This window comes from Triticum dicoccoides, unplaced genomic scaffold (assembly GCF_002162155.2).
Source record: "Triticum dicoccoides isolate Atlit2015 ecotype Zavitan unplaced genomic scaffold, WEW_v2.0 scaffold105201, whole genome shotgun sequence".
NCBI classification, from domain to species: domain Eukaryota; kingdom Viridiplantae; phylum Streptophyta; class Magnoliopsida; order Poales; family Poaceae; genus Triticum; species Triticum dicoccoides.
Window position 1 is genome coordinate 129,558 of NW_021172190.1, and position 11,505 is coordinate 141,062.

Here is an 11,505-nt window from a genome sequence, read left to right on the forward strand (position 1 = left end):
GGTCGCGGAGGAGGGACGCCTGCTCGCGCCAAGCAGGCTCATGCGCTCCCGCCAGCTCTCCACCAAGGTCTCCGGCGAGGTATCTTACCCAAAATTGACATCTTTATTTTTTCGCATCATGATTACGGCATCAAGACTCGATGTAGCCAGCCATAATCGAATTCTGTGCAACCGAAACAGCAACATCTACTAGAAATTGACATCTTTAATTTTTCTCATCATGATTACGGCATCAAGACTCGATGTAGCCAGCCATAATCGAATTCTGTGCAACCGAAACAGCAACATCTACTAGAAATTGACATCTTTAATTTTTCTCATCATGATTACGGCATCAAGATTCGATGTAGCCAGCCATAATCGAATTCTGTGCAACCGAAACAGCAACATCTACTAGAAATTGACATCTTTAATTTTTCTCATCATGATTACAGCATCAAGACTCGATGTAGCCAGCCATAATCGAATTCTGTGCAACCGAAACAGCAACATCTACTAGAAACAAAGCAAGATTACTTAACCTGACCATCCTGATGCATGTTTCCTTCCCCCCTTCTTTGTTCCTGTGTTCCAAGTCTGTAATATGATATTTGCGTCTACTGAAGTTTGGTATACTTGATATGATAAAACTGGTTGCTTGTTTGGGCTGTGTGTCCGGCCAAACCTTAGGTGATCGTGCAGGGGAGGGAGGGAGGCATCTCCTTCTCATGTTTCAGGTGGATCATGCGTGCGTCCGTGCGTCCGTGTGTGCGTGCGTGCATGCGTGTGTGTGTGTGTGTGTGTGTGTGTGTGTTTTGTTCTTTGTAGTCTATATCATGTGCTCCCTCCGTTCACTTTTGTAAGCCATTTCAGACAACTCAAAATGGGTTGTTTTATACATTGTCTGAAATGTCTTCAAGGTCTTATAAAAGTGAACAGAGGGAGTAAGAAAGACTCGGTGGTTTCTGTTACTGGAAATAGGGAGGCCACCTCTCTTTTATCAACAACAAAAAAAAAAAAACTGCCCATCCTGACCTACTGGTGCTTATCATTTAAGCAACTTATTTTCCTGTTTGATCCGAGAATGACTGTTTACTCATCCTTGCTGGCCTGCTCCAGCGATCGCAGGTGGCGGAGCGACACCTCCTCGAGCCAGGCAGCCTCATGCGCTCCCGCCAGCTCTCCGGCGAGGTATCTAAACCAAAATTGACATCTTTTATCTCATGATTTATCTGCCGACATCAAGGATGTAGCCTGCGATAATTGAATTCTGTGCAGCCACTAGACTATAAACAAGAGCTAAATTACTTACTTAGCATCGTCATATGTACTAGAGCTTGTTTAATCTGACCTGAAGCTGTTGTACATCCTGACTTACTGGCAACAGGACTGCATGCGAATCATATCTTTAAGCAAACTTATTTTTCCTGGATGAAGATGCCAGCATGATGACCTTTTTGCTCGTCCCTTTCGCATACACTGTAATTAGTTGCAACACATAAGATGGATGCTGCTGCGGCTTTGATATCTTCTGCTTGATGCACTCCCTAGCTAGTATTTCCTCCGTCCCAAATTACTTGTCTCAGATTTTTCTAGATACGGATGTATCTCACACTAAAACGTGTCTAGATACATCCGTGTATAGACAAATCTAAGTCAAGTAATTCGGGACGGAGGGAGTATGATTCTGTGACTTCATTTGTCCATATATACGGCAAGTATGATTCTGTGACTAGATGATAACCATGCACCATGCATTCTGCATGTACCGAACCTCACTTAACTGGCAGACAACACAGTATCCTTCTTAATTACGTAGTCCCTCCGTCCAGAATTACTTGTCGCAGAGATATGAATAAAAATGGATGTATCTAGAACTAAAATATGTCCAGATACATTCATATCTCCGACAAGTAATTCCGGACGGAGTGATTATTTAACAATCCTGGTCAGCGCTTACTTGATGATTGATGATGCAAAGCAAGCACACTGACCATTGTCCATGTGTATCAATCCAGCATGCTCGCAACATCCAGAAGAAAGAGGATGACTGCTGGGCGGGGTTCAATGAGACGCTAAAGAGGTTGGACGAGCTTCAAAAAAAGAAGAAACCAAGTGTCTTTCAGCAGTACGTAGAATATCGGAGGCCCAATTTCTTCCTTATTTTCCTGTTTGTTTGTTTGACAGGTTTCGGTACATATAATCTCATTTGTCCTACCTCTCTCTACCTGCAGGCGCATGATATCCATCGACCGTGCGTTGAAGAGTTTGGTCTATGGATCTTTCAAGGTGACAGTTGTGTATGTGGCTGCTGCTACTGCTTTCTCTGGCAGTGGGCTAGAAGCCTAGCCCAGGCCGTTACCAAGGAAAACGTGTGAAGCCGAGGTGGAAAAATGAGAACCAAAGATGGCCGCCCAGCTTGTTTTATGTTTAATTATGACCCCTGCAGTTTGGCTAGCTAGCACTATGCTATCGTACGCGGTGATATTGTGTGACATGGTATCATGTTATTATATCTCTACCTATCTATCTATTCGAGTAGATTATGCATGAAACTGTAGCTTGAAGGGAACATGCTTGCAAGGTCACTGACGTGCATTGTTGGGCTCCTGTTTAGTGCTTCTGGATCGAAGTGATTGCAATCTACTCAGAAGTGCTCACTTTCATGACTGCCTTGTGTTTTTCCCTCCACCAGGGGGGCAGGCTACTCGTGTACAGATCCTTTCACTTCATGACTGCCCTGTCCTTTTTTCCTGTCACCAAGTGGCGGGCTTGTTTTAGCGCACTCTTACAAACCTGTTCAAAAACATGGGGAAACAAGTGCAACTTTAGAAGGCGCAACATTTCCCGTCATCATTCAAATAAATAAATGATCACTGTGAGCCATCTACCAAATGAGAACGCTGGCAAGTTTGTTCTACATTTTGCCATCTTCTTACTTTCTTTTTCTTAATGCTCTAGAGAGGTTCCAGATGTTCCAATCTTTTACTCCCTTCATCTCAAAATGCTTGTTTTGTAAGATTTGTCTTGATACGGATGTATCTAGAGACGTTTTAGTGTTAGATACATCCGTATCTAAATAAATTTAATACAAACTTTTTGGGACAAAGGTAATAGTACTTTTCTTATAATGCTCTAGAACGTCTTAGATACATCCGTACCTAAACAAATTTAATACAAACTTTTTGGGACAAAGGTAATAGTACTTTTCTTATAATGCTCTAGGGAGAGGGGATAAAAAAAACAGGTTTACTAATTCTCTCCCAGAGGAGAATTTGTTAGGTCTCAACCGTATGATTCAGGCACCAAGATTTGTAATTTTCAGCCCCTTTTCGTGTTGTTTCTTGTTAGGCATCACCATGAGGTTGGTTCCTATTTACTCCCTCCGTCCCAATAATATAAAAACGTTTTTCAAGCTAACTTGGTGCAGTGTCAAGGGTGGACATGCTAGTTGGGCGCCCCCTTGAAATGTGGGGGCCAAGCGCGCCCCAACTGGCATGTCCAACCTCGTTCAACTAGCAAAACTGTATTTTTAAATACTTGTTTAATATTTTCCAAATACTCATTCAATATTTTTAATACATATCCAATATTTTTTAAATACTTGTTCAACATTTTTAATACTTTTTTTAATATTTTAAAATATTTTTTTCAACATTTTCTTAATACTTTTTTTCAACATCTTAAAATACTTGTTCAACATTTTTTCGAATACTTCCTCAATATTTTTCAAATGTGCATTTGAAGAGTGTTTTTTAGGACAAATTTTATCTACCACCGGTGATAATGAGTAAATGACCACGGGTAGCCCAGCCGGCTCCCCCTGGCTCTTCGAAAAAATTATAGGCCGATCGAGCCCTCAAGCGTCCAAGACTTGGGGCCGCCTTCCCCTAGTCGGCTGCCTCTCAGGCCGGCTGCAAGAAGGCGGCCCGGTCCTAAAAAACCCTCATGAAGAAACCCACGAGAGGGTCGGCTCCAAGAAGCCGGCCACAAGAGGGCCGGCTCCAAGAAGCCGGCCACGAGAAGGCTGACTCCAAGAAGACCGGCCCTCGGCAGGCGGCCAAGGCCGTGCCCTCAGAATCTGCAACCACATAACGTCGACGAGACGGGGCGTGGCTACAGTGAAGCCTGCCACCCCCGAATCCCGGCACGCGCGTGGACACAATGCGCCGTACAGGGCGGCCATCACCCGTCCGGCGCGGCACTGTTGCCATGTTGCCCATGACGTCACCCACGACGAGCCGTCAGTACGACCCGTGGGCGGCGGGCCCCATCAACCAGGGGGGGGCAGTCGGCCTGGGGTATGGCCGACTCCCAATAGCCGGCTGGCTCTCTCCCTCGAGGAGGGCGCGCCATTAAGGAGACAAGACGAGGTAAGGCTACAGTAACAAGCCGCTAGGCGGCGGCACTGTGGCCATGCTTACCTCGACCAAGCCCTCGTCACCAGAGGCGAGGAAACAGTAACCAGCCCCCGACAAGACCCCAAGCGTTGGGACCGGCCTGTCGACCAGAAGGCCGGCAGCCAGCAGGGCCCACCAGTAGGCTGGCCCCAGCGGCCGGTGGAGAAGCTGGCGAGCGTAGACACTAACGGCTAGGGCCCGCGCCCAGCCGGATTACCATTGTACCCCTGGGGGGTAGGCCTATATAAACCCCCAGGGCACCCATGCAAAGCGGAGACCTTTTAGAGTTTTAGACACCACATCGAGGGGAGAAGAGAGCTAGCCTTGCCCTTCTTCTTCCTCTCGCCAAACAGCTCAAGGAGCCTCTTGTAGCTACTTGTTGATCTAGTAACCATGCAGAGACCCCGCAGAGCAGCAGTAGGGGTGTTATCTCCACGGAGAGCCCCGAAGCTGGGTAAGATCCGCCGGCGTGCATGTCTTCGCCTTATCCCGCTTCCAAGCACCGGCGATGTTTTATTGGCTCCCCGAAGCTGGATAAGATCCGCCGGCGTGCATGTCATTCAATATTTTTAATACATATCCAATATTTTTTAAATACTTGTTCAACATTTTTAATACTTTTTTAATATTTTAAAATATTTTTTTCAACATTTTCTTAATACTTTTTTTCAACATCTTAAAATACTTATTCAACATTTTTTCGAATACTTCCTCAATATTTTTCAAATGTGCATTTGAAGAGTGTTTTTTAGGACAAATTTTATCTACCACCGGTGATAATTACCACCACTTGAGTTTTGTATATTGTATGTTGTATTTATCAAATCGTAGAGTATGGACGCATAGTATGTAATATATAAGAATATATAGGTATATAGCAGTGCCAAACATAACAAACCAACCCGCAATGCAGATCCGAATTATTTCTAGAATTCAAAAGCAAATTTCTTTTTGAAAAAAAAAACGAAGTGATCTCTGAGATGAAAACAATTTCCAAATTTGCGGACAGAATTTTAAAACTGAAATATTTTCCAATATCAGGAACAATTTTTTTGAAACGGGAAATTTGAAACCACGGACATATTTTGAAACTCCTGAATTTTTTTCAAAAAAGGACTTTTTTAAATTTTTTGAAACCGAACTGTTTTTAGACTCCTGATTTTTTGAAAATGTGAACATAATTTGAAATTTCCGAACAGTGTTTGAAAATGGGAACATTTTTTAAACGGCCGAACATTTATTGAAATGTTGTGAAAATTTTCAACAAAAGCATTCGTGTCTTTTTTTGAAATAAGAATTTATTTGATGTTCCTGAACATTTTTTGAAAAGACAACCATTTTGGAAATTTTGAACGTGTTTTAAAAGCAAGAACATTATTTGAAATTTAAAAACAATTTTTTCCCCATGAAATTTGTTTAAAAAATATAAATAACCTTGAAAAAGAAAAAAGAGAAAAGAAGAACAAGAAATAGAAAGCAAAGAAAATAAAGCAGAAAAACCCCCCAAAAAAGGAAAACCGGTAAAATAAACAAAAAAAGGGTTCAAGGAACCTTCTAGATGGTTCCGAAAATTGGCTGCCTAGTTGTTTTACCGACCCATTTCTAGCGCTAAGGATTTTCGACTCTGCGTTGCATCGACTGTTCGACGCACCGAGCGGCGAATAGGGTTTTCCGCCACGGCAGGGAACCCTCACGTGAGAGCTCCAAGTCAGTGCACGCTCGCTAGCCAACTGGCATTTCCACCCCTACTCGCGTGGGCCGACCCAGCAACATGTCTGCTCGCTCGCTCGCGTCGTCCACTCGCTCAGTTGATTAATTGAATGATTCTCAACAAAAAGAAGTTAACCCTAAAAAAAGTTTATTATTGAAAGTCGATCGTTTGACCAATTGACCTACCCGTTGATAGATTGGCCCTTGACCAATTGACTTATTTAAAAAAACTCACGGGTTTGATAAAAAATCACGAACTTGAAAAGTGTTCATGGATTTGAAAAAAGTTGTTGAAATTTGAAAAAAAAACAAGAATTTAAGAAAGTGTATGAATTCAAAACATGAATTTAGAAAGCTCACAAATTTGAAAAAAATGTGTATTTAAGAAAAGTTCATGAATTTGAAAAATAAACTAAAAAGGAAAGAAGAATAAACATGAAGAATGAACAAACAAACAGAAGATAACACAATAAAAAGTAAACTAAAAAGCAATCCATGAAAACCGGAGGGAACATTCCCAAGTCTGGTGGAGACGCAACATGGGCCGACAGTCCACTTAGGACCTAGCGAGGAAGTAGTGGGCACCCTATACATCGCACCTTAAGCGCTAAATGGTGGTGACTTTGTGGTCAATACGGTATGCGCGAAGAAAAGCTGTCTATGAGCATGAATTTCAATCACCACAAGCTACTCACGGCTTTGTCAGGAAATACATCCGAGTTAGATACTTTGGCTAAATGTAAGCCAAATCTGGTGAGGGCCACATCAATAAGAATTCGTCGCCATGCATGGATACCCCCTGCTTCGGGGTGCGGTGTCACGGCGTGAAGATATGGGAGTTGTTGCGATGGTGTGCAGAGATTCAAATGGCCACTGTGGGATCTTCCTGTGTCACCTTCGCCGGAAGTGTTGATGCTCAAGTGCTTAAGGTCCTTGCTTGCCGGAAGGCCCTAGCACTGGCGCTAGACCTCCTTCTACCCAATATCATCATTTCTTTGGACTTTGAGGTGGTTGTAGGAGATATTGCTCAAGGCATAGGTGGATAACATGCAACTATTATCAAAGAAATAAGATCTAGTATGGATGGTTTTAACTCTTGTAATTTCATTTATGAAAGAAGAAATTCGAATGTAGAGGCAGATAGTCTAGCTAAGTATTCCTTAAATCTAGCACCTGGTAGACATGTTTGGCTGTTACAGCCTCATGACATTGTAACTATACGATGGTGTAAGGGCATATTTATCCCTTAGTTGTTTTGGTGATTGATGACCATGCTTTTGTGGACTAATCGTGTGCATTGAGTATTTCAGACATTTCATCACTAGGCACAAGACGATTTGGTGCCCCTCGAAGACTATTGAAGACGGCGTTTCTCTTCGTTTATTTTCGGTGGATTTGAGTCATAGGAAAGCCGTACTATTAAGAGGGGTCCTATTTGGAAAGGTTTGGGTGGAATCATCACGTACACGTTGAAAGCACAAGTGCTCCCTAGGTGGTTTTGGTAATTAATGTCAACATATCTCTTGTTGGACTAACACTTTTATCTAGTATATTTCAGACAAGTTCAACATTGGAGTGGCATGGACTAAAGGATGTGGGAACTCCTTCCAGATGCTAAGGACAAAGGATTGGCTAAAGCTTCAAGCTCAAGACTCTTCTTTTATATTTTAGTGATCCAACATCACATTGAGTCTATAGGCAAAGCCAATACTATCAAGGAGGGATGAGGTGTTGCTTAATGAGTTTCTTGCTCCACAGTGCTTAGTGATATGCTCCAAAAACCCTCAACTACTTTCCCATTTCCACACATATGTCCTAAACCTAAAGTCAAACTCGGCCCCACCGATTCTTTCTATCCGGCGCCACCGAGTTCAGATGACATAGCCACTGCCACAAACCCTAGGCAAATCGGTCTCACCGATAGGGATCTCGGTCTCACCGAGATGGGATTGTAATCTCTCTGGGTATGTCCATTATCAAAATCGGTCTCACCGAGTTTGAGCAATCGGTACTACCGAGATTACAATGCAAACTTCCTAGTTGACTCATTACCAAAATCGGTCCCACCGAGTTTGAGTAATCGGTCCAACCGAGTTTGCCTGACCAACTCTCTGGTTAGCTAATTACCAAAATCGGTCTCACCGAGTTTGTGTAATCGGTCTCACCGAGATTACATTATGCCCTAACCCTAACCATATCGGTCCTATCGAGTTGCATGTCGGTCCCACCGAAAACCCTAACGGTCACTAGGTTTACTAAATCGGTCTGACCAAGTTTGTTGATTCGGTCCCACCGAGTTTGGTAAATTGTGTGTAACGGTTAGATTTTGTGTGGAGGCTATATATACCCCTCCACCTCCTCTTCATTCGTGGAGAGAGCCATCAGAACGAACCTACACTTCCAACATCCTATCTCTGAGAGAGAACTACCTACTCATGTGTTGAGGCCAAGATATTCCATTCCTACCATATGAATCTTGATCTCTAGCCTTTCCCAAGTTGCTTTCCACTCAAATCTTCTTTCCACCAAATCCAAATCCTATGAGAGAGAGTTGAGTGTTGGGGAGACTATCATTTGAAGCATAAGAGCAAGGAGTTCATCATCAACGCACCATTTGTTACTTCTTGGAGAGTGGTGTCTCCTAGATTGGCTAGGTGTCACTTGGGAGCCTCCGACAAGATTGTGGAGTTGAACCAAGGAGTTTGTAAGGGCAAGGAGATCGCCTACTTCGTGAAGATCTACCGCTAGTGAGGCAAGTCCTTCGTGGGCGACGGTTATGGTGGGATAGACAAGGTTGCTTCTTCGTGGACCCTTTGTGGGTGGAGCCCTCCGTGGACTCGCGCAACCGTTACCCTTCATGGGTTGAAGTCTCCATCAACGTGGATGTACGATAGCACCACCTATCGGAACCACGCCAAAAAACATTCGTGTCTCCAATTGCGTTTGAATCCTCCAAAACCCTTCCCTTTACATTCTTGCAAGTTGCATGCTTTACTTTCCGCTGCTCATATACTCTTTGCATGCTTGCTTGTTATGTGTTGTGAATGTTAAACTTGTGCCTAAACTCCACTTAAACTTAAAGAGCTTAAAAACTGCAACTTTGGTACTTAGTGTCTAATCACCCCCCTCTAGACACCTCTTCTCAAGGTCCTACAAGTGGTATCAGAGCATTGGTATCCATTGCCTTGGTTTAATCACCATTGGAAGAAGATGGATGAGTCTACTTTGGGGAGTCTTAGACATAGAGTGCCTATTCTTGATGGGGAGTATTTTCATGAGTGGAAAAATGAGATGCTTGTGCTTTTCAATCAATATCATTTGAACAAGTATATTGCTAGCCCTTGTGCACCTCATGTTGATCCTATGCATCCTACCCTTGATGAGTCAATTGACATGATTAGGAATTTTAGAACTATTAATCTTATCACTAGAGGCTTGCCTAGAAACTTGATTATAAACTTGCCTACTCTTGAGTGTGCCTACACTATATGGAAATTTCTTGAGGAACGATTTCCAAATTATTCCTTGAAAAATCTATATGAAATTCTCCATAAGTCTATTGCTTTGAGTAAGATGAATACTAGTGATCCTATGTTTGGTGATCGTCTATTTGAACTTACAAACCTTATGCGTGCCAAAGGAGATGTTGGAATTATTAGTGATATTATTTCCGAAGCTATAAAAATTCATAGACAAGATCATTTTCAAACTCACTCTAACGAATCACCCTCTCTAGGATTTGATCCACCACATGATGATGTTGAACATGGATACTATGATGAGGATGATGATAGTGACTTCGATCTTGATGATGCAATGAGACATTTTGGTCTTATGGCAAATCTCCGGGGATATATGTCAGGAGGAAAGGAATGGGTTCTTGATAGTGGATGTACCGATCACATGGCCGGAGATAAAGACATGTTTCGTGAGCTTGCTGAGAACGATGGTCCTCGAAAGTATGTCACTTTCGGTGACAACTCAAAGGGTAAGGTGGTTGGCCTCGGTAAGGTGGCCATATCACATGATAGCTCCATACAAAATGTTATGCTCGTTGAATCTCTTGGTTACAACCTACTTTCAGTATCTAGACTTGCTGATTTTGGTTTCAATGTCCTATTTACTGAAGTAGATTGCCAAGTGTTTCATCGAGACAATCATAAAATGGTCTTTACCGGTATACGTAGAGGTGATCTTTACATTGTTGATTTCACTAAAAAGGCTCAACCTAAAACTTGCTTCATTGCGAAATCCTCAAAAGGTTGGTTATGGCATAGATGATTAGGTCATGTTGGTATGCGAAACCTTGACAAGCTTATTAAAGGGAATCATATCCTTGGTGTTAACGATGTCATATTTGATAAGGATAGAGTTTGCAGTGCTTGTCAAGCAGGTAAACAGGTTGGAGGAAGGCATCCCGTAAAGAACATCATGACCACAAAGAGGCTACTCGAGCTACTTCACATGGATCTTTTTGGTCCCAACTCTTACAAGAGTCTCGGAGGAAATTCTTTTGGTCTAGTTATAGTTGAAGATTTTTCAAGATTTATGTGGGTGTTCTTTCTCGATGATAAATCGCAGGTCCAAAAGATCTTCAAAAACTTCGCTAGGAAGGCCCAAAACCAATTTGAAGTGAAGATCAAGAAGGTTCACAGCGACAACGGAACAGAGTTCAAGAACGCAAATGTGGACACCTTTCTTGACGAAGAAGGGATTTCACACGAGTTCTCGGCTACGTACACACCTTAACAAAATGGAGTTGTTGAGAGGAAGAACCGAACGCTCATCGAAATGGTGAGAACGATGCTTGATGAGTACAAGACACCGAAGCACTTTTGGGCAGAAGCGGTTGAGACAGCTTGTCATGCAACAAATCGCTTGTATCTTCACAAGCTACTCGGCAAGACGGCATACGAGCGCCTCACCGGTAACAAACCCCAAGTTGGATACTTTCGAGTATTCAGCTCAAAGTGCTACATTCTTGATAAGCATCGTCGTTCTAAATTTGCTCCTAAGTCTCATGAAGGTTTCCTACTAGGTTATGGCTCAAACTCTCACACTTACCGTGTCTACAACAATTTCACCCGAAAGGTTGAAGAGATGGTAGATGTGAAGTTTGATGAATCTAACGGCTCGCAAGTAGAGCAATTGCCAATTGATGTAGGAGACAAAGATCCTTCGGAAGCAATCCAAGACTTGTCTACTGGCAAGGTCCGTCCAACGGAGGTGAAGGAGAGTACCTCGTCCGTCCAAGTGGAAGCTTCTACTTCACGACAAGGTGAACCAAGAGTTGATACGGAAGCATCCACAAGTGGGACACACCAAGATGAAGAAAACGAGGAAGTGCATCAAGATGAACGTCAACAACCTCCTTCACCACGACAAGAGAACGACAACGCCAACAATGAAGAAGGCC

The 11,505-nt window shown here is 42.9% G+C and overlaps 1 protein-coding gene across 2 annotated transcripts in view; it reads left to right on the forward strand.

The window, feature by feature from the left end:
• Window positions 1-2,648, forward strand: part of LOC119342796 — a 4,065-nt gene extending 1,417 nt beyond the window's left edge. Inside the window, exons 1-4 of one of the 2 annotated variants that reach the window (XM_037614165.1) lie at window positions 7-79; window positions 1,099-1,170; window positions 1,998-2,107; window positions 2,214-2,648. In XM_037614165.1, the coding sequence (XP_037470062.1) occupies window positions 41-79; window positions 1,099-1,170; window positions 1,998-2,107; window positions 2,214-2,328 (336 nt within the window). In that variant the 5' untranslated portion in view covers window positions 7-40 and the 3' untranslated portion in view covers window positions 2,329-2,648. Of the gene's footprint in view, window positions 1-6; window positions 80-1,098; window positions 1,171-1,997; window positions 2,108-2,213 lie in introns of those variants that run through there. The other variant, XM_037614164.1, reaches the window with a different exon arrangement.
• The last annotated feature ends 8,857 nt before the right edge of the window (window positions 2,649-11,505 follow it).